The sequence below is a fragment of the Bactrocera tryoni genome, chromosome 1 (genome assembly GCF_016617805.1).
Source record: "Bactrocera tryoni isolate S06 chromosome 1, CSIRO_BtryS06_freeze2, whole genome shotgun sequence".
Lineage (NCBI taxonomy): Eukaryota > Metazoa > Arthropoda > Insecta > Diptera > Tephritidae > Bactrocera > Bactrocera tryoni.
The window spans coordinates 13943181-13969925 of NC_052499.1; the positions used below are offsets into that span (position 1 = coordinate 13943181).

General features: G+C 31.4%; 1 protein-coding gene across 5 annotated transcripts in view; it reads left to right on the forward strand.

Annotated features, from left to right (window-relative positions):
• LOC120767948 (5'-AMP-activated protein kinase subunit gamma-1) overlaps positions 1–26745 on the forward strand; it is a 218201-nt gene that overhangs the window by 126034 nt on the left and 65422 nt on the right. For 3 of the 5 annotated variants that reach the window (XM_040094354.1, XM_040094338.1, XM_040094346.1), the window contains one exon: positions 4127–4163. In XM_040094354.1, coding sequence (XP_039950288.1) covers positions 4127–4163 — 37 coding nt within the window. Of the gene's footprint in view, positions 1–2443; positions 2746–4126; positions 4164–18863; positions 19177–26745 lie in introns of those variants that run through there. The other 2 variants (XM_040094382.1, XM_040094364.1) reach the window with 2 other exon arrangements.

Genomic DNA, 26745 nt, shown 5'->3' on the forward strand with positions numbered 1-26745 from the left:
GTGGACTTATTTATCTGCGAATTGAAGTATTGATATGGTCTTGTTGCTGTCTAGCCTAACTATCGAAGATACTACAGAAGCAGCTTATTTAAGAGCAGATTTTTAAGGTTTCTGTAAATCGTTAAACATTTACAAAATGCTATGGAATTTCTGTTATGTTTGCCTAGGTAGGAGACGTCACATTTGAAGAGTTGCAATTATGGTGCACCATATATGTATGTAGATATGTACATTTGTACATTTGGTGCATAGTGTCGTTTGAACTATATATTTTATTCATCTTTTCACATAATTAAAATTTTTTTTGATATATTCATGTATACTAATCAACTGCTTAGCAAATATTTTTCCCACAAACTTGTCATAGAAAATTTGCATTTAAAAAATCTGCAACAGCTTGCAACGCTTATTGCCCAACAATTTACAATGTAAATCTACATTTTTAACTGCCACTTAAGGTCATTAGATTATTTAGATTTGTTTTAAAAAAAGTTGCACTGGCTCATCAACCGAAATAAACGCAATTAAAAAGGGGAAACTTTAATTGGGCAGCGCAATTGAATGTTGTTTTTGTTGTTGTGTTGATTTGAAATAGTGAAATGCATGAGTATGATTATTTTTTTATTTATATTTTTTCATATTTTTCCTTAAATTAAATTTTTTCCAATTAATTTTTGATTGATTTTTATTTATTTAAGTGTTATATCCACTTTAAAGGCTGAAAACGCGATTTTCTTCGCGAATTTTTTTTAAAGCATTTTATTTTATGCATAAAATAAAAAAATGTACATTTACATAATTTAATGTACTATAATAATCGGCGATTTATTTTCACAAATTTTTATTTGCCTTGAGCGCGTTGGCGATCTCCAGAATAATTTTCAAAAAGGTATCTGGCGCTGAGGGAGATTTCTTGGCTTAAAATTGTTTTAAATCAAAAAACCAAAAACATATTATTATTACTATAAAAGAATACAGGTAATGATCAAAGGACTAGTTAAAATTTTTATTTTGACAAAATGGCGGCTTGCCAAAAAAATTTACACTTCATAGTGGCTTAAAACACTGAATTCATCATCGAAAATCATCGAAAACTTTCATCATTCGATCATTACCTGGAAATATATCTGAGAAGGTTGTGAGAAAATTTCAAATTGTCGGTTCAGGCATTTGGGATATACAATTTCTTAAGTTTGGGAGAGGATTCGAATGCTCGGAGACGTCCTTAACCCTGGACGGACATCGTTATTTTGCAAAACACGATGATTGTTAGACGAATCGACTAACGAAGCACGTCCAGGGTTAAAAGTACAACTCATGCTTCGAAACTAACTGCCTACGATTCGACTTCAAATTCTCAAATATAACTATTTACGTTATATACTGAGAGACATACGCAAAATTAAAAATCGAATTGTTAAACTGGCAAGTGGATATAACCCATTAAATACATTTAAAATTCTAACTCTAACATTAAAATTCTTTCTTAAAAACGTTTTTCAAATATCTTTATAAAAAATGAATTTTATTCTTATGTAAATGCACTATCACAGAAATTTTCGCTTATGATTTCCACTCCTCATTTCAAATTTTGCCGGAAGCTCGCCGATCACACACACACACTAAGCAGCCTTATTATACCTCGCATATTAAGTCTGAAAGCTCATACAGCGCCATCTAGCTGTGATTAGCGCGCAGCTAGTGTTGGAAAGCTTTTATTAGTGTTGCCTGCTAGGGAATATTTTACAAAAAAGTCATTTCGAATTTTTAAATTTAAAATTTTTACCAAAAAAATTAAAAAAATTAAAATTTCAAAAGTAAAATCATTTGATTAATGCTAGATTTTATGCAGCGAAAGAAATAGCAAACTTAAAATAAATAAAATGTTGAACTTAACAAATTTTACAAAAAATTAAATTTTGAAAGAAAATCGAAAATAATGAAATTGATTAAAAATATATGTATGTGTAATAGAAAAATGTGAATTTGTGAATGCGGAAAAAACTACTCAAATGTGATGCTCGTGAATTGAAGTGCTGTGATCAAGGACTGTTCAAAAAATAAAAAAAAACAAAAATATAAATAAAAATAAAATAATATATAAATAATAATAATATTGTAATAAAATTATAATAATAATAATTACAAAAAAACAAAACGTAATATCATTTTTAAAAAAATTATATGCAAATTAGTAATAAAAATAATCACTTTTGGAATGGCTGAATATTTCGCTTAAGAAATAGTTTACAAAGTAAATAAATTATTAATGAAGTATATTATTTCAAAATTATAAAGTATACATTATTTTAAAAATCAATAAATTTGTTAATAAAATCAAAATAACAATAAAAACTGTGGCAAATAACAATTGTATGGCAAAAATTTTATAGCAAAAATTTTATAGAAACAAATTTTATAGCAAAAATTTTATAGCTCAAATTTTATAACAAAATTTTTAAAAATAACCGGTAGCAAGCAAAATTGTGATAACTTTCTAATCCTACGACGCCTACAGCCGTAATTTAAATGCCCAAATTGCCAATTAAAAAATATTAAAAATTAATTTACAATTAAAACATGTCTGCTGTGAAACGCTGGATCTCGCGCTATGCCAACTCGTCGTCGTCGTCATCATCATCGTCTTCACACACTCCGGCACAATCGAAAACGTCGCGTGGACGCAGTCAATCGCTCGATGTGCAAGCGCTGGAGCGTAGTGGTGTACGAATGCTGTTGCAAAATGTAAACGAAAAATACAAAAATAGAATTCTTACTTATTTGATATTATTACAGGCAGGTGATTTTAACGAAAAAGTCGCGCAAATGTTCATTAAGGGGTTGCATAGGTTTCCTCGTGTTAAAAACAAAAATTTTTCAACAATTTTTTTCTCGTATAAAAAATGAAATATTTTATTAGAATTTTTTTTGTTACAAACATACATTATTAACAAAAAAATTCTGAAATTTTTGGAAAGAAATATTTTAACCTCGGCCATTTCCGGTGTCCCCTCGGAAAAAAGATGCGCCCGCGTTGGCAGGATAACGCCTTACAGGATTATCTAAAGTGACAAAAGTTAAAAACTTAATTTAGAACTAGGACGAAGGAAAACAAAAACTGAAAATTGAATTTTTGGCAGACATTTTGAAATTTGAAAATTTCAGCAAAAATGTCGCGACATTTTTTTTCAAATAGTTGTAAAAAAAACTTCGTCCATGTCTTTAAAAATTGTATCTCGAAGACCTGTGTAAATTCATGAAATTTCGGTTGAGTAGTTTTCAAGAAATCTAAAGCCAACTGAGTTCAAAAACACGTTTAAAGACGGCGCACTTAGCCTAGCTAGCTCCGAGCGCACAAGTTCTCAAGGCTGTATCTCCGAAACTATTACTCGGATCAAGTTGAAAATTTATGACAATATTCTAAAGGTGTTGTAGAATTTAATAAGTCGATTTTTTGAAACCCGTTTACCCATGTAACCCCTTGAATGACTATATGGTATCTGTCGATACCTCGAGCGCGCAACTTTTCACGGTTGTATCTTCAAAACTATTATTCGGATCAACTTGAGCATTTAGAACAATATTCTAGATTAGTTATAGAATTAAATAAGATACAAACATCGTTTTTTGAAGTTGTGAAACCCATGTAACCCCTTGATTTGGGCGTTAAAATAGATATTTTTGAAATAAGCGGTTTTTAAGGCGAAGTTTTTTTAGGGATTATAAAAATTTGTTCTCACTTTTTGAGATATACGTAGCTGTATTTTGATATTCTATTGATCATTTGTCAAAATCGGCCAGATCGAACAACTATATCACATTTCTATGTATCTCCCATACAACCGTTTGTTCAGATCTTTTGAATTTCGTCTTAAATATCGTTAAATCGAAACCGATTTTAGAGCCTTACTCCCATAGGGACAGAGTGATCATTTTCCGCATACGCGATTTTAAAGAAAAAAAATCGATACGTTCTACAGTACATACACACCTTGGAAGTAGAATATTTTTTTTTATGCTATTTATATAACAAACTATTGTAAAAATTTAATTAAGTTTGCTTTTTTCCATAATATTCATCCATATTCCAATATTCATATGCTTTCCTATTTCTTTATATTTACAGCGAGCAGCAGCGCATCAACAACAGTTAGCCGTGCAAAGTGAGTACAATGCCGTTACGGTAATGTTTAATATACATACATATATTTTTTTATTGAAAAAATTACAACAAGTAACAAAAACATGCGTGGCACTAAATTATTTAATTTATAAAGATTTTTTCGATTCTAAACTTTTTCAGCTATATTTTCAAGATTGCCAACTCTACTTTACTCATTAGTAATTAAAATTCTATTTTTGTACTTTTGGTTTTGCTAAAAATGGCGACACGTTTAGTCATGAAGTTGTACTTTAGTACGCGGCTGGTACACGTGTAAAATAAGGTATTGACGCGAAATTTTTTAATGCAAATTTTAATTAAAAGGTTCAATGTGCATAACCTATAAATCTACATATTATATGCGTATGTGTGTGTATGTATGACGCAAAATTACCAAAGCTTATTTGTGTAAAGAACAAATTTCAGCGAATAAGTAAATGTAAGACATGCCACAAAGCGAATACAACAACAACTCGTTTAACCTTGACTTTGAAAAACTTCCCATAAAGTAAATGCAGGAGCACAAAAATAAACAAACGAGACAAACAAAAAACTACAAAAACAATAAGAGGCGTAAAGAAACTCGTTTTGAGCAACGGCGACGAAATTACAGCACAACAAAAATTACATAAATGCATAAGTATGTACTTTGAAATTACAAAAACACAAATGCGAAAGAATAAATAAACACCGAAATGCAGCTGGAGAATGAACAGTAGTTCAACAGGAGAGCGAGCAGTATGAGAGTGCATATAGTTGAATCAACATATAAGTGTATGTGTGTGGGTATGTAATTTTGTGTATAAACAAACAGCGATCCTGCTGTCAAGAAACGAGGGCAATAAGGCAGACAGCCGATCGTGAGGCATTTTTATGGGACAAGTGTGCAAAAAGTATCCATATGCACACATATGTATGTATGTATGTGTGCCACTGAATGTCATGGCATCAAGAAGACCTTGAAATGCAAAAGTTTTGAGAAGTTTTCTGGTAATCGGAATTTTTACATACATACAAAATGTCCCTAATCAGTTACTAAAACACATCTCCGTGCAAGACCAAACCTTTGAGAGTGACAACTGCTATAACAGGATAATTATTTGGTTTGAAATTTTTCATTTTTATATCAGATTAAAGAAAAGTTAAAAAAAAAATTAATAAATTAAGAGATAAAAATTAATTAATAAAAAAATAAAAATGAAAAATTTCAATCCAAATAATTAAGAATTAGAAAAAAAATAATTTTTTTAATGAAAAATAAAAATCTAATTTTTAATTCCAACTTAGGGAAAATGCAAAAATTTTTGAATTAGGAAATTCGCAAGCCTGCTTGCAAGCCCAAAAAAAAGCGTTTTTGAGAATTTTTTAAGAGGTTTTTTATTCAATTTTATTTAATAAATTAGTAACAATAATGCAGACTTACAAAATTTAATGAACTTTACTTGGCTTTTCCAAAAAAATTTTATTACAATTTTTTATTGTTACAAACACTTTTAACAAAAAATTCTAAAATTTTTGACAAAAATATTTTAAACTTGCGACAGCATTTCCGGTGACCCCTTGGAAAAAAGGTGCTGGTGGGATAACTCTTTACAGGATCATCTAAAGTGAAAAATACGTGTCATAGGCAAAACCTTAAGTTAGAACTTGGGCGAAGGAAAAAAACTGAAAATTGGATTTTTGTCAGATATATTTCTAATCCAAAAAAATCCTTCGTCCGAGTCTTTAAGAATTGTATCTCAAAGACCTGTGTAAATTTTTTTGAGATCGGTTGAGTAGTTCTCGAGAAATCTTGCCAACCGACTTCAAAACCACTGTTACGAAAAAAACGCGTTTAAAGACGGCGCACTTAGCCTAGCTAGCCTCGAGCGCACTAAATTCTCAAGACTGTATCTCCAAAACTATTACTCGGATCAACTTTAAAATTTAGGACAATATTCTAGAGGTGTTGTAGAAATTATTAAAACAATAAAAAAAAATATTTTTTGGAAACGTAATTATTATCCAGAACAATTTTCTTCTCGTTTGTTCTCATAATACGCTTTCTTTTCTAGAGAACATTATTATCTCGAGGTGCTCTCCATGTTTGCTCCCGAATCGCAAAAATTGAGAGTGCTCATACGACAATTTTACAGTTATCTTAACGAAGTAGCTGGTAAAATTGAGGATGAAATTAGAATTCAATATCATTGTGCTATAAGGGAATCATCCCGTGTGACGGCCTGTTTTTTTAAGCTCTTTTTTGGAACTTTTTATAGTGAAATGAAAAAAACAGATCTTCCAAAATTGTACTATATATTTATTAATGGGATATCCTTGTTTAGGATTTTGGAAAAAATCGATTTTTTTTGCATATCTTGAAAGTTTAGACTTTCAAAAATATGACCTTGGAAGGATTTTACAAAATTCGACTTCTTTTCGGAGATACAACCGATTTTGTGACGTGTTCACTAGAATTGTCTCCTAAACTTTAAACGCGTTTTTCTCAAAACTGACTTTTTCGGAAAGATACCCACTCAGGTTCTACTGGACCGATTTACTTGAAATTTTTATAGAGTCTTCTTTATAGTCTTGTCTATGGTTGGAACTAGCCCCATTCCCAAATTTTTATTTTTATTATTTTTAAAAAATTCGAAATAGTCAGAAAAAATGATCCAAAAAACCTTTTTGTTCAGGCAGTCGCCATTTTGTGAAAAAAATGTTTTCCGACTTTTCCGTAGTTCCGGCCATTGCGACATTATTCTAGATTAATAATCTTTTTTTTTTGGTTTCAGATAACTAGGAGGGTTGAAATCATGGGTATGGTCACGTGGAAATTTTTAGAGACCCCCCCACTTCGTCAGCCCATAATTTTTGAAAATAGTAAATTGCCTTTTTTACGACACTTTAAAAATTACCTGAAATTCATGCTTCTAGACCAGAATACCCCCTTAAGCCCTTAACTGTAACCATAGTTTGAGCGATAGCCATATGTGGGATTAATCTACTCCCCGTTTTTGAGAAATGGTGGACACCTGTTTAAAAGATGTAGTTTCGAAAAAACACGTTTGAAAATTTGTGTCTGCAGGCCAATGAATGCTCTAGATTGGATTTATAAAAAAAAATCGATTTTTGGAAACCGTCACACGTGATGATGACCCCCTTAAAGCAATAGGACTACGCCTTTGTTGCGCAATGAGTACATACCTCCACTGAAACTAAGAAAGTTTCGTTTTTTCAAAATAACATACAACAAAACAAATACTTATATTTAATGTAATCAAGTTAATAATTTTTTTAATAATTTTTTTTATTTATAATTTTTTTAAATATCTTGTTTTTATAATTTTTTTCATTTTTATTTTATTTTTTTTTTTGCATCACTACTTCCAACCCAAACGAAATCGAAATATTGTTCGCGTAAAATACATTTAATATATGTATGTACATATGTATTACAACCGGCTGGTTTTATTAGCATGTAAGAACATAAAATACATATGTACATACATATGTATGTATGTACGGATATGCGTACAACGTCCAGCCCCCGTGTATATGAAGCGTTTGTTTTCGGTTTGGCTGTACTCTGGGTATACAGAGTGGCATTTTTGCTTTTTTTTGGCTTGACCTTGAAAGCTGTTGCATTTATGCGCAGTAATTTAACCTCCTCTCAAACAGTATGTATTTATGTACATATGTATGTAAGTATAAATTATATTTCTTTTTTGTACACTTCCATTCTGGTGAATTTAAGGGAAGCGTTTGAAGCACGCAGCGTTGCATTTCGATTTCAACATATTGTTCAGTTTTATATACTTCACGATGCATATACATACATACATACATAAGTAATACTGGTATTTTCAAACTGCACATCGTTACTTATACATACCGGCTTTAGTGACACTCCCCCTTAGCAAATTTACTAATACCACCCAGTAAGCATTTACGTTTGCCTTGATGTTGAGTATTGCTTGACACAACTTTTATTTAAATGCTCTCTTCTTTAAACTGCATTTCTGGAATGCTTAAAGAAAGTAGTAGAGATAGTACTAAAGATATTCATAGTAATTTTGAGAGAAAGAATGTCATAAAGACTCGTGAACTTAAGAGGTTACATGGGTTTATTCGGGTAAAAACGGATTTTTATCAAAAAAATTATTTGTCATATAAAAAAAGAATTATTATTAGAATTTTTTATTTTTTTTACAAGAATACACTATTAACAAAGAAATTCTGGATTTTTTGGAAACCTATATTTTTAACTCGCCCATTGTGACGCCATTTCCAGTGACCTCTCGGAAAAAAGATGTGCCCGTGTTGCCAGAATAACACCTTACAAGATCATCTAAAGTGAAAAAATACGTGTTTCAGTTAAAATATTAACTTAGACTTGCACGTCGGATAAAAAAAATTAGATTTTTGGCAAAAAAATTAAAATTTCAGTGAGAATTTCGCGACACCTTTTTTTTCAAATAGTTATAACCGAAGGAAAAATCCTTCATCCAAGTCTTTAAGAATTGTACCTCAAAGACCTGTGTAAAATTTTATTAAGACTGGTTGAATAGTTTTCTTGCCAACAGACTTCAAAAACACAGTTACGAGAAAAACGCGTTTAAAGACGGCGCACTTAGCCTAGCTAGCCTCGAGCGCACTAAATTCTCAAGACTGTATCTCCGAAACTGTTACTCGGTTCAACTTTAAAATTTAGGACAATATTTTAGAGGTGTTGTAGCGTTTATTAAGTAAAAAAATTGGATTTTTTGAAACCCGTAAACCCATGGAACCACTTCAACACTCCTCATTAATTATTAACACTTGTGACTTTTTTCGCTACAATGTACTTACTTGTATATATTTATTAATATTAATTTTGATCCCTTAGTTTACATATATGGCATCCATACGCTATAGTGCTCCGATCGGCACAATATGAGATTGTAGAACTCTACTGGACAATAATCCGTGTCATATTTCTGAATTATATCACCTCAAATAAAAAAGTTTGCTTGATTTTGGTCATTCAGTTTGTATGGCAGTTAAATGCTATAGTGCTCCCATGTCGGCAGTTTCGACAAATGAGCAGCTTCTTGGAGAGCGCGACTAGTTCGACTAGTACCCCTAGTACTTAATAGGGTGTATTTAGAACGTTTGCTTCTGGATGCTATACTCTTGGTGTCAAATTTTGTACATATACATACATACATATACAGTTCAGGGTATAATTGAAGATGCAGACTATAAGAAAGAACTGGATGTGTAATTTTATACAATTTTTAGTATTGCTTTCTTGCTTTGCGTCCGGTGTTTGGCTTCATTCAATGCTGATTTTGATTTGAGTAGTTAGTTGTGTTGTTCTCAGTTTCATTTTCTCAGTTGCTCACTAATAATGTACATTTGTACATATATAGGTATAATATCAGAATTTTGAAAAATTATTCTTTTGACATTCCCATGGAAAGAGTAAGAAAAAAAAACAACAACACCGCTTACTTTGGAGCGCACCATCAACTTGTCGAATGACAGTCGCTCAGTTGCATTTTCATAGTATTGTTGTTGTATTCTTTCCTGTTATTATTTTTATGGCGCAACGGAATAGCGTTCAATCCCACATGCCTGGAACGCTAGCTTACAAATATACATATGGATGTATATAGTTATTATGTACATACATATGTATGTTTAATTGTATATGCACATGTGCACTCGCTTATGTGCTTCAGACGACCGGCTTGGCTTAGCACAGGAAACCCCTTTTTAGCTCACTGCAAGTGATTTGCTTTTGTTGTTGACTTTTTGTATTGTTCATTGACTAAATCCCCCTCGTGATATTCAGCGCGTCTCAATCATACGAGTATGTGTGTATGTCAATCGCCCACAGGCAAATATTATCACAAAAAATATGGAATACAGTAAATACATGCACGCATATGTATTCCTGCTTGCGTGAGTGTATGTGTGTGTGTGTGTGGGTGTGTACAAACATGAAATATGACAATAAAGCATAACGAAAAGGCGTATGAAAACAAAAACTTGAAAACATGTACTCACACTCTCCTGAATTCAACCTTGTCGCTCTTGGCAGCTCCGGCAATCCTTCTACTCATGCCCACGCCTCCGTTTAGCGATGTGCGTTTGTATGATTGTAGGTTTAACATTTTTATTTACTTATAAGCTCACAAGGTATATTATTGCTCTGCCGTATGTAACAATTTTTTGTCTATGTATATTATTATTGCTTTCGTTTTAATTTTTATTTTTATTTTCCTTATTTTTGTTCTTGTTTCATTCTTCAGCTTTATTTTTATACCATTGTTTTTTTCGTTCTCGTAATCTTATTTATGTTGAGCTTTGTGTGTGTTTGCCTGGAGCGGCCATGACGCAATTCTCCAGCAGTTTGGTCTCTGCAATCAGAAAGAGCACATTCTTGCAAACTTTATACAGCTGGAGTACTTTATGTGGAGGCTTGTTGATTTTTGTTTTCGTCGTTTTGTATTGTTTGTTTTTTTGTTGCTTTTGCTTAGTTTTCATGTGCGAAGCAGCCCTATTTGCGGGTATTCGTACAAACATATGTACATAAATAATTAAATATGTACATATTAATATACAAATATATATGTTTTTGTTTGTGCATACCTCTGAATTCATTACATAAACTTGTTATTGCTGTGCGAATCTGATATGAAGTTATATTAAAGGGGCTAGTGTTGTTCCGCATAACAATATTCAGAGCTTAAATAAGGGCTAGAACATGTACATACATACTTATGTGTGCGCATTAGTACTGTACACTTGTATATTTGTATGTTTGAGTGCTTAATAGACTGGGTACATATAAGCATGTTATGTATTCTCTTTAAATAGCGTTGAACTTGAACCCATTTCTGCACCTTACATAATCTTCCGTCATCAAAACATGCTATTATGATCCGTTATGCTGCAGAGTTACTAGAGATAACATCACGACACTTATACATACATACGTATACAAGTATGTATATACAGACAAGCAAAAAGGTAAAAATATAAGGTGAAGCATTTGTGTACCCTGAAGAGCAAAGAAAATGCAATTGCTAAACGTCAAAATCTTTATAAGTCAGTCAACTGTCAAAGCTCAGTCAACTGTCAAATTTCAGAATGTTGCGAATAGTATTCCCTGTTGACAGTATGACTAGTCGGAACGAATTCAGAGTGCATCACACCTCGATAATCGAAGAAAACATAATTTTTGATGAGCTTTGACGTGTTTTTTTCGACTTCGACTCATCTTTGCCAAGATATTCGGCCGATTGATCGTTTATTTTGGGGTCGTAAGCATAGATCTAAAACTCATCGCCAGTATTAAAGCGTTTCATGACATCCTGGTAGTCGGAAAGCATTGTGTTATAGACGTTAAGTTTTTTGAAAAAATTTAGTGATTGTGGAACCAATCGTGCTTTCAGTTTTCGAAGACCCAAATGGTATTTTAAAATAGTTTTCACTGATGCTTCCGATATTCCAACGATGCCAGTAAGATCCCTGACCGTTAATCGTTAATTCTCAGGCACCAATTGTTTTACTTTATTGACGTGTTGCTCAACAGTTTGATGGCCGTCCTGGATGTGGTTCATTGTCAACACGTTCTCGAACCTCTTTGTATATTTTGTACCAATCAAAAATACTTTCTCGCGTCAATCAATTATCACCAAAAGCCTTTTTCAATATTCTGAACGTTTCGGCCCCAGATTTTTTGATTCCGCACTCAAAATTTAATGGAACTACTTTGTTGAATAATATCATTCATCGTAAAAATCCCCGAATGTCGGAAAGACAAGTGTATACTAAACAATAATTAATTAATTATAATATAATTATTATTTTAATGTGACATTTGGCACAGATGTCACTGACAGTCATACCAGCCTAGATAAAAAATATTTCGACCAATGGGTTTTCGCACGAAATTTAAATTAAAAAGTCTTACTATTTTTTGCCTACAGTATTAGTTCGCATAATACTGCTTGCTTCAACCCTTGAGTTTCTTGAGATATCGAATTAAAATTGTGCACCCGTCTCTTTCTCACCAAGAAACTGCTCCATCAAAATTAAGTTCTTGCAAAGAAAACTTTTTTATTTGACGAGATACCTTCAGGAAATTCGGAATATGATTCAATATTGTAGAGTGAGTATCCGGATATTTCATTCGAGAGCTATAATCACTTTACATATTAACTCTTAATCAATTATTTCTGCCTAATTGATTTATTATAGTGGTCTGTTCGTTTCGCCACTTAACTTAATCTTTTTCAAAATTTTTTATAAAAAAACAAATTTAGTACAAGAAATTAATTTACTGTACCTTATAGAATATTTCTTTTCTACAAAGGGTGTATTCATTAGAAATTTTTACATTTTGAGGCGTTACATGGGTTTACGAGTTTCAAAAAATCGAGTTTTAAATTCAAAAAATCAACTTATGAAATTCTACAACACCTTTAGAATATTGTCCTAAATTTTCAAGTTGAACCGTGTAACAGTTTCGGAGATACAGCCTTGAGAACTTGTGCGCTCGAGGTTAGCTAGGCTGATTGCGCCGTCTTTAAACGCGTTTTTCTCGAAACTGTGTTTTTGAAGTCGGATTTCAAGATTTCTCGAAAACTACTTAACCGATCTTCATGAAATTTTACCCAGGTCTTTGTGATACAATTCTTAAAGACCTGGATGAAGAATTTTTTTCGCGAAAATTTCACTGAAATTTTTATTTTATTTGGAAAAATATCTGGCAAAAATCCAATTTTTTGGTTTTTCCATCGTCCAAGTTCTACGTTAAAGTTTTAACTAAAACACGTATTTTGGCATTTTAAATGATTCTATAAGGAGTTATTCTGCCAACGCGGGCGCACCTTCTTTCCGAGGGGTCACCGGAAATGGCGTCGCAATGGCCGAGTTTAAAATAGTTTTTTCCAAAAATTTCAGAATTTCTTTGTTAAAAATTTATGTTTTTAACAATAAAAAATTCGAATAAAATATTTAATTTTTACATGAGAAAATTTTTTTTGAAAAAAACGCTGTTTTTTAACCGAGGAAACCCATGCAACCTCTTAAGCTTCGTGGGAACATATTGACGAACACTTTTATGCCATAGTGTATGTTCTTACCTTACAATTGATTGTATGCTTATTTTGACTTTGTTGGTTCTTTATTTACTATTTCATAACAATAATTACATATGTACATATGTATGTACATATATTTAGTATTATTGTTATTTGTCATACGATATGCCCACTTACAATGCGTGCTGTACAGATATAAAAGGTAATGAATGCTCTAAGTAAAATGTAGAACGTGAAGCCAGCATTGAATAAGCGCCCACGCAATGGCAAGCAGGTCACTTAGCATGAATAAGTACAAAAGCGACGAATATTGTAGTGAGCAATTAGAATATTCAAAACAGCCTCAAATAGAGGAAGATGTAAAACGTAGGGAACAGGAAGACATGCTTATCTACATACATATAAACAAACAAAACAACAAAAACGAATAATTGCAAGAGAAAAATTATATAAAAAAATTAACAAAATGTTTTAGTTCCATTTTATCGTCAGTAAACCACGTTATAAATTACGCAGGAATCACGAGATTTGCGTCCATTTTATTTGACAGCGAAACTCCTAACCTACACCACCACCAAAAGTGTAACACGAACGTTTACGAATTCATATCCCTTGACTACCGCATATTTCACCTTTGAATGAAATCATGTGCCGAAATCACGAGCTCAACCAAAACACGATTTACAAAGCGAAATGTGCGTAAGGGTACCAGACGTACTACTACAATATACAGACGAATCAGGCGCCTAATGCCACCTCCCCATATTACAAGAATTTCACCTACTTACGCTCTACGCTCTTGCTACATATTTTCTTTTAAGATGCTTAGTAACAATGTAATGCAGTGGGTCTGATAAGAATCATGCTGGCATTCCAAGTCAGCGCTAGGACGCCCAGTATCGGGAGTAATTTGGGCGATCAACCGACTAACCGACAAACACCCAGAAAGTGAGTCGTCGTCTTGGCCTACGTGAGAAAAGTCATGTCGCGCAATAAGACCAATGTTAGCGCCACCTACCCACAACTGCCTGCCTGTAAAGGGTGTGTGAGAATTACATAGTATCAGTGCTGTTACAAGCATAGCGGAAAAACAGAGCGAATGCTTCAGCGACTCAACGACCTAGCTATGTACATATGTATGTATGTACCCACCTAGCAGCATAACGATGGAAAACACGTGTTTTGTTTTGTTTTTCACTTTCGATGTTTGTTGTTTTCGTCTACGACCGCCAATACCACCAACTGGCTTGCTTTTTTTGTTAGGGGGAAAATGGAATGATTTTTGAAAACAACGCTAAAGCAGGAATGAGATAGCTACATATGTACATACATATATGCATGTATGTAATCTGTTAAATGTGAGCAGTAAAGTGCTTGTGGACGCACAAAATCGCCCTGTAGCAGAAGTGCGCAGGCCTCGATGTTAAATAAGCGGTAGCATTGTATTTTTGGGTCTCAAAAATGTGTACTCTTAATGTACTGTTATTTCATAATGCTCTGCTCTCCGATTGTTTGTAGTTTCTGAACTATATGGACCATCTCTTGTTAATAATATTTAATTTTTTTCTGCTCTTTTTTTCACTCTGCAATTCTCATTCAATTAAAATGAAAAAAAGAACGATTATGTAATAGGAGGCTGCACCGCTAAATTTTTTTTATATTTACATATGTATGTATGTTTGCCAACTATGTATTTCTTATGAGACATGGTTTTGAAACCAAAACAAATTAAAATTTTAAAAATTAATTTCCAACTAGGATATAGAATCCAGAAGCAAGTGTTTTGTTTTTTTTTTTTACTTTTTCTATTCATAGTCTGCTGTCGGATTTATTCTATAATTTTAATGTAAACGTTTTTATTTTATATTTTTATACCTGTTTTCCGTTTCTCTGAATAAGTATCGATCTCAGATACTGTGTAAGTTTAATGGTGGTCGGGCGTCTACTGTGCTCTCACGCTCTCATTTCTTAACTCCAAACGAGTACTTGAGTTAGTTAGTTCAGGTGAACGATGGAGTTAATCCGAAAAGGCAATTTCGGGCGTTCAAATTCCGATGTTTTACGATGCGAACAACTATTAAAATTTAAGGGGTTTATTAATATACTATGTATTGGAATGTGTCTTAGTTAGGCCACTAAAAATTTTAGCTGATAATATTAATATTAGGCATTGTACATTTAAATACATAAATAGCAGGAGCGAAAGCATTTATTCCCTGAGCAGGGTATATTAAGTTTGCCACGAAGTTTGTAACAAGGAAATGTCGAAGACCCTATAAAGTCTATATACATATGTACATACATATATATAAGTGAACAGCCGACTCGATTTGGCCATATCGTCCTGTCTGTCAGTATATACATATGTATGTATGTATGTACATATGTACATATGTACTTGATGTAGTCCTTAAGTTTTTGAAATACCGATATCCTTTAATCTTCAAAATGCTGCTCATTGGTATTGGCCGGTCCTTTATACAGTTTTATGCTACAAGAAATTCACCTGTGACGGATATTACAGTTTCGGTGAAGCCGAAGTTAACGTTTTCTTGTTTCTTCTCAGTTTTCTAGCTTGAGATTTGACTTGTAAGGTAAAAATAAACGGAATCAGATTGACTTTAATAAAATATAATAACATGTATTTACATAAGCACTCATCTAGGTACATATGTATATGTATACAAAATAGTCTAGTGTGTACATACTTACCTAAATAAGTTTAATAATAAGTTTATAAGCACAGCAATTTCTAAAATCTACAGCTTAATCTATATGGCAAGCACTTGATATGAGCACTCTTACATGCTTTAGATAGCAAACAATATCAACAACAACAATTATCAAATGTGCGAATTATTCCCTGCAAGATTATTTACAAGCGCAAACATTGAATCAATGCACAACAACAATACTAAGAGCAGGCGCAACTATTTAATCAAGTAAACTAGAGAATATGCCATATTTACATACATACTTATGTACATATGGCTAGCAACGTGATCACTGGGTTAAAAAAGAGCAGCAAATATCCATATATGACTGTATATTTATTCATGCCGATGAATGTAAATTCATTCTTACATACTTACATACTTATGTACATATGTACATATACATACATATATTTGTCTTATATACCTTGCCTAAGTGACATTTTGAGCCATATCAGATTAAATTTTTGATATAAAAAAATTGCCAAAGTGTAAATATAGAAATTTAAGTTTTATATGCGTCTTAAAATTACAACTAGATATGTACATATGTATGTATATACATACATATGTATGTATGTATGTATATCTAGTACTTTATTTTAAATTTAAAGCTGATAACGACGGTTATCTCATTGCTATTTGGACATCGAAGACTTTGCACTGATTTACAATGTCATCAATCACTTCCAGCACCCAGGGGAGCAATTCACTTTACGTACATATGTATGTATGTACATACATACATACTTACATACCATGTATGTACATAAGTATGTGCTCTTGATAAATAAATTTATCAATTCGCACTCATTTACATATACACATGTATATATTTATTTACATATACATACATATGTATGTACATACAATTCGATGGCATTGTTTTATGTAATCCTCATGCACACAAGTTCTTCGGCACCGGCTTTTGCAACTGCGTCATTTCTTAACACCGTAACATTGAAAAGTTTCGGCAAGAAGTTAAAAAAAAGCAATAAACTACTTACTATATACAAAAGCACATACTGAAATTGTTATTCTCTGATTTTTGCAATTTCTCTTGGCATGAGTGCCGGTTAAAAAGAAGCAAGAAACTACAAACCAATTTGTTTATTTTTTACGTTTCACTAATACTTGAAAAATCAACCAGACAACTTTGTTACTCATACTAATTCACATGCGTTGCTCAATATACTCGTATAACAGTATTTTGCTCCCCTGCTGTGAGCTTCATTGCTCTTCAATGTCTGTGTCTGGCACTTACCCAATCCTAACCCCAACCACACTGAGAGCGAACGTGTTGTTCTTGTCTTCTCTACGCTGTTCTGCGCCTTTCGCCTGTGAAAGATTATAACGCACTGTTAATTAACAGTTTTGTGTTGGTCTGTTAATAACAAGCTAAGCACAGTGGTATTATTCAGTGTCAATAAGTAGTGATCGCATTAGCATAAGGTAAAGTGTTGATTAAGCAAGCAAATTTTTACACCTTGATATGATTTAAGAGAGACCCACTAAATACAATAGATTTGTCATAAAACCCACAGTATTCAAGGGGGTTTAGCATAGCAATTGGTACACATTTTTTGTCTTAAAAAATGTAAAACTGATAAAATTCTGAAATTCGCAAATGATAAGTTGAATTATTTTTTTATGCTCAAGTTTTTGTCTTATATATTATAAAATCGAAGCTAAAGCGGTGGCACCATCAAATATTTTATTCAACTAAAATTATAAATAATGTTTTACATATTCAACTGTACTAAAATTATCAATAATTATAAATTATGTTTATTTTTTTGTGGTAGTTTTTTAATTTTTATCATATTCAAATTTTTTGTTTCAAAATATTTTTAAATTACATTTTAATATTTAATAATATTACCATTTTTCATTAGATTTGTAGTAGTTTTCTAAAAACAACAAAATTGCCAGTAATAATTTTTTTTTATCGATTTTGATTTCACATTTTTTAAAAATTAACAGAAATCTCAATCAACTGTTGAAATACACAAAGCTGCCGTCTGTCACCATAAAATTTCAATTCGCTTTCATACTGTTCAAAACGCATCAATTTTGCTTCTTTGTCACTACTATAAATTACCCAACATTTACACCCAATTGTATCAATTCGTTACCCTGTGCGATACATGTTAATTTGTGCATGCATTTAACAGCTGCTTACAACAGCGCACTGTCCCTTGCAGAACCTCATTGTGCATACGTTAACATAAATACTCTCCATCGTTCATGAACAATTTGTTTGTATTTTTTATCTTTCGCTGTTGGTATGTGTAGCCGCTGCTGCGTACGGTAGTTGAAGAATTTGTAGGTAGTGGCACATTTTATATCAATTCAGTTTACTTTCAACCAGCGAGTTTAATAGTGGTGAAATTATTCAGACGTTCTCCTAGCAATGTTTGTCGAAGGAAATTATTAAATTAAAATACAAAAATCATTATTTTTAATTTGCAAAAATAATCAATTGGAGCAAAATATACGCTTTTAATAATAAACAAACAAAAGTGAAATTCATTTATTAACGCGACAACGGAAAGGCGCTTTTTTTACTCCGATGTGCGTTTAGTGGGTGTGTCTTAAGTCAATTTTCACAGAGTTTTGTGTAAATTCATGAAATCAGCGTATATGAAGTATTGTGTAGAAAAGTGCAATTCTATGAATTTCTAAATTATATCCTTTTATATTAGTTGCATAAAAATAAGTGATTAAAATCACGTGTTAAATTGGAAATATTTCTTTAGGATTTCAAATCAGACAACAAACTGTGTACCAACACACACGAAAAGAGAAAAAGAAAAGTGTAGCTAGACAAACCGGTTGACACTGGAGGCTGAAAGAAAAAAAACAACAACATTTTTATATTGTTTTATTTTTTAACAATAACCTAAAAAGCAGCAAATAAATAAACAAAAAATAGGAAGCAATATAAAAGCGGCCTACAACCGGTTGCACTGTGTGACAGGTTTGAAAGCAATTAACATACGAATACATGTGCGGAATGAAGGAGAGATGTGAAAGATGAAATGTGCGTAAAAATACAATTCAAAAAGGAATCAATGTAATCAGTGAATATAAAGTAAAAACTGAAATTGAAAAATTTTAAAAATTGTTATATATTTGTGTGTAGAAAAATAGCATAGATATATTTTTGAAATAACTTCAATAGTGAAAAACAATTTGCCGGTTACAATAATTATACTATTACGTAAGTGTTTAAAACAAATTTTCTCAATTTTAGCACGTTTGCTCATACAAACACACGTTCCCTCTCTCTCTCTCTCTATCTACAAATTATCTATGTATATAAATATTTTGTTGCCACTTACATTGTATAAAAAATGCGTTGTCAAATTTTATTTAAATATATTGTATGATTTTATATACGTTGAAACTGTTTAGTTACTTTGTCAGCAGAATGTGTGTAAAAAACACAAAATGCCTCTTTTGTGTGTTTGTCAACAGAGAGTTGACAACTTTTGACAGTTGGTCTACACTTTTTTTGGAGTTGTCACTATGTGCAGCAAAAGTCTTTGACACCTGGTTTACTACTTAGCAGTTACAATAGGCGCAAAAACGTTGGTTTCTGCCCTGTCAGTCGTGACGTCATGAGCGCAAAGTAATAAGAAATGATGTTAAATTGAATGAATAGTGCATAAATACATTTACCTAGCCAAAAGTACTTATGTATACATATCCAAAAATAATTAATTGATAAGTATTAGCACGATTCGTCTTTTGTGTTTTTGTATATTTTTTGCTTCTTTCGAAAAAAACCATATTTTCAATTTTCGTATCAAATTTTGTTTATACAATTTAATTAAGTATGCATAGAAAACAACTTTTTTATAGTTTTGTTGTTGAATATTCTGGAAGCTTGATCATTTCTTAACTTTTTATACTCATTTATTTTTAACTTTTATTAACTATTAATTAATATTTTTTATTATTTCTTAATTTTTTTTTTTTTTTTTAATTTTTTATTTCTTTCTTAATATTTTTTATTATCTCTTCATTATTTTTTTTTTTTAATTTCCATTAATAGTTTTTTGCGGTTTTCTTCTGGTAATTAAAAACGTATTAATTTTTATTACTGCAGTAGTCAATAAATATTGGCTTGTAGTGTAGAAGCAAACGGAGCATAATAAAATCGAAAAACAGAAGCGTTAAATAAACCTTTATTATTATTGTTGTTATAAATATAAATATGCATAAAGGTAGCAAATAAATATAAAAATGTGTTTATGTATATATGAGTATAATTTATAGCATTAATTTTATGTTTGTTTTGCATTTTAGTACTCAAATATTTTCTTAAAATATTAAATAAACCTCCAGTACGAAATATCTGGCAAATTCGGGAAGTTTCCATGTAAACTAGAGACTTATTGTACTAAAGTGAATTTTTTCATGTGTAATTATTATAATTATAAATAAATTTTTGGCGTAGTCAGTAAACAAACATTTTTGAATATATTTTTTAGTGATATAAAGTGAGTTAGGAGGTATATTCTGTTAATAATAACATATATGTAAGTAAACATTAGTTAGCGGTTATTTAACATCGCTGAGATCCGAATGCAGCTGCTATTACACGTATAACAGAACAAGGACAAAAATAATAAAGATAGAGATATGAATTTTGACAGTTTCAAATTCTTGATTTACTGAAGTGATTTTGCCAGCAAAAATACAAAGGCGCCTTGACTTTGTTTGACAGTTTTCATTTAACAATTATTTTGAAATAAGTAGCTATCGCAACCTTTAAGCTCTGTTCTTTTTTGGCATAGCGCACATCTCGCATCACAATGTCTGGTTAGCAGTCATCTTTTAGTTAAATTCTCGTTAAAATAAAATGTTCTTTACCGAAAAAAGGTGTCTTAGTTAAGTTAAACAGAACTTAAAGGGCAAATGGCTGCCATACAGATATTAACTTTGGTTGGCATAATACATTTTTTTAAGAAAATCACGAAGTCTAATATTAAAAAAAAATTGATATATAATATGGTTGTGTAGATAAATAAGAGTAAATATGAGAAAACAACTTTTTTTTTGTTTAAAAAAATCCAAAGAATATTAAGATATTGTTTAGCATTTTTTAAGAGAATCACAAAGTTTAATATAAAATAATTTAGTTCTTAGTTATATAATATTGTTATGTAGCAATAAAATCGAGTAAATATGACTAAAACAAAATTTTTGATTAAAATTTCCAAATTTTTTTTTTTCTAGAATCAACTGTTGAAAAATACGCTACGCTAAAATATAATAAATATATCACATTAATTATATTATTTATTTCAAACCTGTATACATAAGTATATCAGCAAAAACAAATAGTTTGTACTTTGTTTTCATTGCTGAGCAAACAGCTGATGAGAGTCAGTGATGATTTGCAGTAACATTATAATATCAACAAGTATGCGCATATATAGCTTGAAGATATTTGTCTATATACAAATATGTACATATGTATATGTGAGTGTTTTTATATTTCTGTACATATTAGCAATTTGTTTTTCCCATAGTTCAATTATCAAGTACATTTAACAGCTTGCGTCAAATAAGGGTGTGTAAAACTAGTGAAAATGTATTAAGTCAGGCACAGTGCTGGTGTGAAGGGGAAGTACAATTCTTAAAAATGTTTGTTTGAGAAGCACTAAATGGGCCGTTAAAATAAATGTAGGTCTTATTTAAATAAAAAAAAATAATAATAACTTTAATTTTTTTTATTTTTTTTTTTTGTGTTTTTTGAACAAAAGCGAATTCAATAGCGTCTGCCACACATTTAATGTGCCAAACAGCCAGGAAGAAATGCTTATTTTCGGATTTTAATTGCATACCTTAATATAGATGCATAAATATAAACAAATTGAAAGCATTTTGAATTTACTATTTCTATAATAGCCTTATGCCAGGCAAGCTGATTTTATAACTCATATGCTTACATACTTATTTCTACTGTATGTGCGAGTGTGCAGCGTGCAAATGGCAAAAACAAAAATTATCGCAAATTAAATAGGCAAACAATTCAATTATATAATAGTAATAGGATTTTTCCGTAATTTTCAATATTCAATATTCATGCTTTTCTTGTTTATTCCACACAAATTTAAATCAAAATATTTCGTTTTCTATTTCTTTGAACTATTTTCATTATTTTTTTTACGCCGATAAAATTTTCAAATTATTTTTATTATAGCAAAAATATAAACTCTAAAACCGCAACGGCGGTGAGCCACTTCCAGCGACCACAGCAAACAAAAATATAAAAATAACAAATATTTCTGGTGGCATATCCACAACTTACGTATATTTTGTGTACTTGTGTTTACATTTCTGTGCTAACAGCAAGTTTTATAGCTGTCACACCAACAGAGCGCAGGTAAAGGCGGTAAGAAAATAATATGAACGCGAGTAGCACAACGAATGAGAAAAAAATAGATAATAAAAAGTTTATGAAAAAAAAAACAAATTCTGGAAAGCGAAATTGCGCAGCAAATTTTTATTCATCCAGAGTTGTGTAGGCCGCACGAGTGGCACGCCAAAAAGTTCGAAAGGCCAAAACAGCACACAAAGCACAACAAAGTATAAAGCAGCAATAGAAGTTAAAGTGTTTATTCATAACAACGTCATAAGACAGTTAAGTAGCAACAGACCAACAACAACACTTGTTTAACAAGTGACTTACTTCTGTAGAGCTTTTTCGTCACTACAAAATTCTTTGCAGTTCAACCACAACAACTTCGCTTCACTCCACTTCACTTTATCTGAAATAGTATATTCATATAAACACTGTATACGGTATATTCTTTTTTGCGACGCTCTTTTTCGACAGCTGTTATATGATATTTCGCGCTAGATGACAAATGCAGTGTTTTCGTTGTGTTTTGGTGTTTACTGTCTTTGAGCTGTCAAGTTATGAAAATATAACGGAGTAATGGAACGTTATTGATAAAGGTTAAGATTGAAACGGCCCAATGCACGCAATGTATTTATTTATACAAATTTATTTGTTATAATATTTGTATTATTGTAATTATATTTGTTGTTGTTTTGAAATTATCAAAAACTTTCTTTTTTCGTTTATTTTTATAAAACAAAATTTCCTACCAGACTATGGGCTTTGCAATTTAAGGTGATTTATTTTATAGAGTTATAAAATTCAAAAAAAAAAAAAACAACAAATTTGCCTTAAGGGCTTACATGGGTTTCCTCGCGTGAAAACAGTCTTTTTCAAAAATTTTTTTCTCATATAAAAATTGAAATATTTTATTAGAATTTTTTATTGTTACAAATATACACTATTAACAAAGAAATTCTGAAATTTTTGGAAAACAATATTTTAAACTCGGCCATTGCGACGCCATTTCCGATGACCCCTTGAAAAAAAGATGAGTCCGCGTTGGCAGGATAACTCCTTACAAGATCATCTAAAGTGAAAAATAGTTGATTTAGTTAAAATCTTAATTTAAAACTTGTACGAAGAAAAAAAACTGAAAATTTGATTTTTGGCTGACATTTTTACAAAAATTTTAAAATTTCAGTCAAATTTTCTCGACATTTTTTTCAAATATTTAGCTGTAATCGAAAAAAATCTATCGTTCAAGTTTTTGGGAATTGTATCTCCAAGATACAAGATCATGACGATCGGTTGAGTAGTTCTCAATAAATCTTGCCAATCGGCTTCAAGTAGCCCAGCCTCGTAGCCTCGAGCGCTGTATCTCCGAAACTATTACTCGAATCAACTTGAAAATTCTAGAGGTGTTGTAGAATTTAATAAGACACTAAAAAATTAGTTTTTTTTTTGAAACCCGTAAACCCATGTAACACCTTAAACGGTTAAATTTTCGAAAAAACGTAGGAGACTATTTTATAGTCAATCAATCTCCTACAAAGTCTTTAAAAAGAGCCATTTTTTTATGCAATAAGAAGCTAGATAAGATTTTTTTATCTAATAAAAAGAAAAAATAGAAAACCGTTAGGCAAAGAACCTTTCTATTAAGATTATGTGCTCATACCTGAAGAGCCTTTCTCAGAGGTGTCTACCAACCAATTTTTCATTTTTTTAAGGAGCATTTTTTTGGCCCACCCATATGTATGTATGTACATACCATATACTATATACATCATTTAAATTACTACATCCTGTAAACTTTTTGCTACCTCTGAAGCTTTTTTTATATCGTTTTAAATTTCATCTTTAAATCGCCTGTTGAACGGGTAGTATGTGTCTTTCGTGCATGACATTGACACCTGCCTGCTTTTTTGAGTAATACGAAACTGTGTTGATATCTATTTCTATCATTCTTGGATGACCTTGAAGTCTTCCTTAGAATTTATCATTGAAATTGGAAGTACTTTCGCTTCAACACATTTATTTTATATGAAACTATGAAATATTCTAGTACCATCTTTCTTTATCATTTGTTTCTTGTCTCCTGTTTTTTTTGAATTCTGCATGCTGTCTAATATTTTATATATGCTAATGTGGTTGCGCGAATTTCAGATAATTTGTGCATACCTTGCAGATTCTTTTAATTAATAAAACTCCAGTTGGCGAATGTGAATAGCTACATATGAATTTCTATTTATAGTTGTATTGTGTTTCAAACGTTTATCTGATGTACATTTATGTATGCATGAAGCTCATACTTCCATACAGCCAAATTGTATTGAATAAGCCAGATATTTTTGAAATAATTTTTTTTTAGTAAATGATAAACTCTCTTAATGGCTGACTAATTTGCTTTTTCTTAGCATTCCTTCATGTATACAAGTACTGTAAATTCTTACACTCTCTTCCTTTAATACGAATAATTGCGCTCAAACAAAAGCTTTTTGCACCACAGCGCTAGCAGCCAAATGAGCGTCTCTTTCAAACGGAAAAATTGCAGACACCAAATTTTTGTATAAGTACATACCTGTACATTTGTAAGTAAGCCATTATGAGAGACGCATGTAGCGTATTGAGTTACTTCACTGTAATGGACTAATTAATTAGCCGTTAAGTGCGTGCAATTTCATGACAGCAGGTGTGCTTCTTCTTATTTATCCTTACATATATTCAGCTCATTCACAGAGCAAATTTTGAATACTCTTGCGCTTGTGGTAATGGTTTGGGTATGTGGGAAGCATATTTAAAATGAAACCAATTAATTTTGGTATCATTACTTTTTCAAAAGTACTTTTCAGCAAACAAACTGCTACAAAACTTCAACTAAAAGTTTTGACAACGAAAATTCAGGCATTGCCACCAAATTATGAATGAAAAGAGATACATATGTTGCTTTACGAGAAGCCTGAAAAGCGGAAAAATTGCGCATGCGAGAAATGTTCTACGGATCATACCGAACAACTTTGCCTAAGAGACTATGGGTATAAGCCGATTTCAGGTCAGCGATTTTTAAGCCGAAGATTTTAGAGATCATAAAAATGTGTTCGTAAGTTTTTGAGATAACCGAATGAAATTTAATACATATATAATAATACATATATGTGCATATATGCATTTTGATAGCCTATTCATCATATGTCGGAATCGGTCAGATCGGACAACTATATCGCATATCTTCTATACAACCGATAATTCAGCTTTCTTAAACATCGCCTTAAAAATCGCTCGTTTTTAAGCCCGTAGTCGTTTAAGCAAAGTTTATCAAAATATTCCGTAGAATATTTTCCGTACAACTGATTTTATAGAAAAAAAATCGACCCGCTCTAGTGTATAAGTAGGTTTATTTCCGTTCAAAATAATATCTGCTATCCTATCATATTTTTTTTTTTGTAAAAAGTTTGTTGCACCCTAATTGGTTGCCAAGTTTTTCAGTGACTTTTTATTGGGTCAACAATTCTCAAAATTACCAGCTCATTTTCATAAGGCAGGGGATTTGTGCTGCAAATTCAGTGTTGATTAGCAACGCGTGTTTCTAATCAAATTATTTCTACTGCAACTGGATTTTTTTTTTTCATGCTTTCCGTTTGCGTAAATGCATTAATTTATCAAATAATAATTATTATTTATAATATAATTCATTTTAATATGTTTTTTGATCTCCTGTTTTGCCATTGTTACGAAGTTCATTTTTTCATAAAAAAATTTTAGTTTAAATTTTTCGATATATGGCAACTCGTTTTCCAAACATTTGTAAATTCAAGATTTTCCAAATAATTATCAAAAAACACAAATTTGTGTAAATTTAAGATTTTCGAAATAATTTCAAAAGGCTGTCTCATACACCATATTTCATTTAACTTATTGTGACTACTGCTAACAGCGGATATATTGCAGTGTTCTAACCTACAATTGTCTCCAAAGTAAATGTTTACTATTAGTTCATTTGACAGAAAAACAACGTTCTTTAAATAATCTGGTCAATATTTAGCATTCACAAGGCAAACACAAGTAGAACTTCATGTCATCGAAGAGAGAGGGTGTTAATTAGTTGTAACTTAGAAAATGTGCGAACATATCACATGCTAACTGACAGACTGACTGCGCTTTAGACAGACTAACTGTCTCGTTGACGGCTTTAAACGAGTTTAATAATCGTGAGTGGCTCATGAAGTTGTATGCACATTCGTTGAATGGCACTCGTACAAGTTTGTACATGTGCAAACACGTCAGTGAGTGCGCATGTAGGCAAACAATTGTATTTATGAGTTTGTGTGTATGTTTGCACGAAATGTTTGCCAAGTCAATCGATTATATGTTTTTGTGTTTGTTCATTTACAGCAAAAAGCAACAACGCATCTCAAATGTCATTTGTTTTAGAAA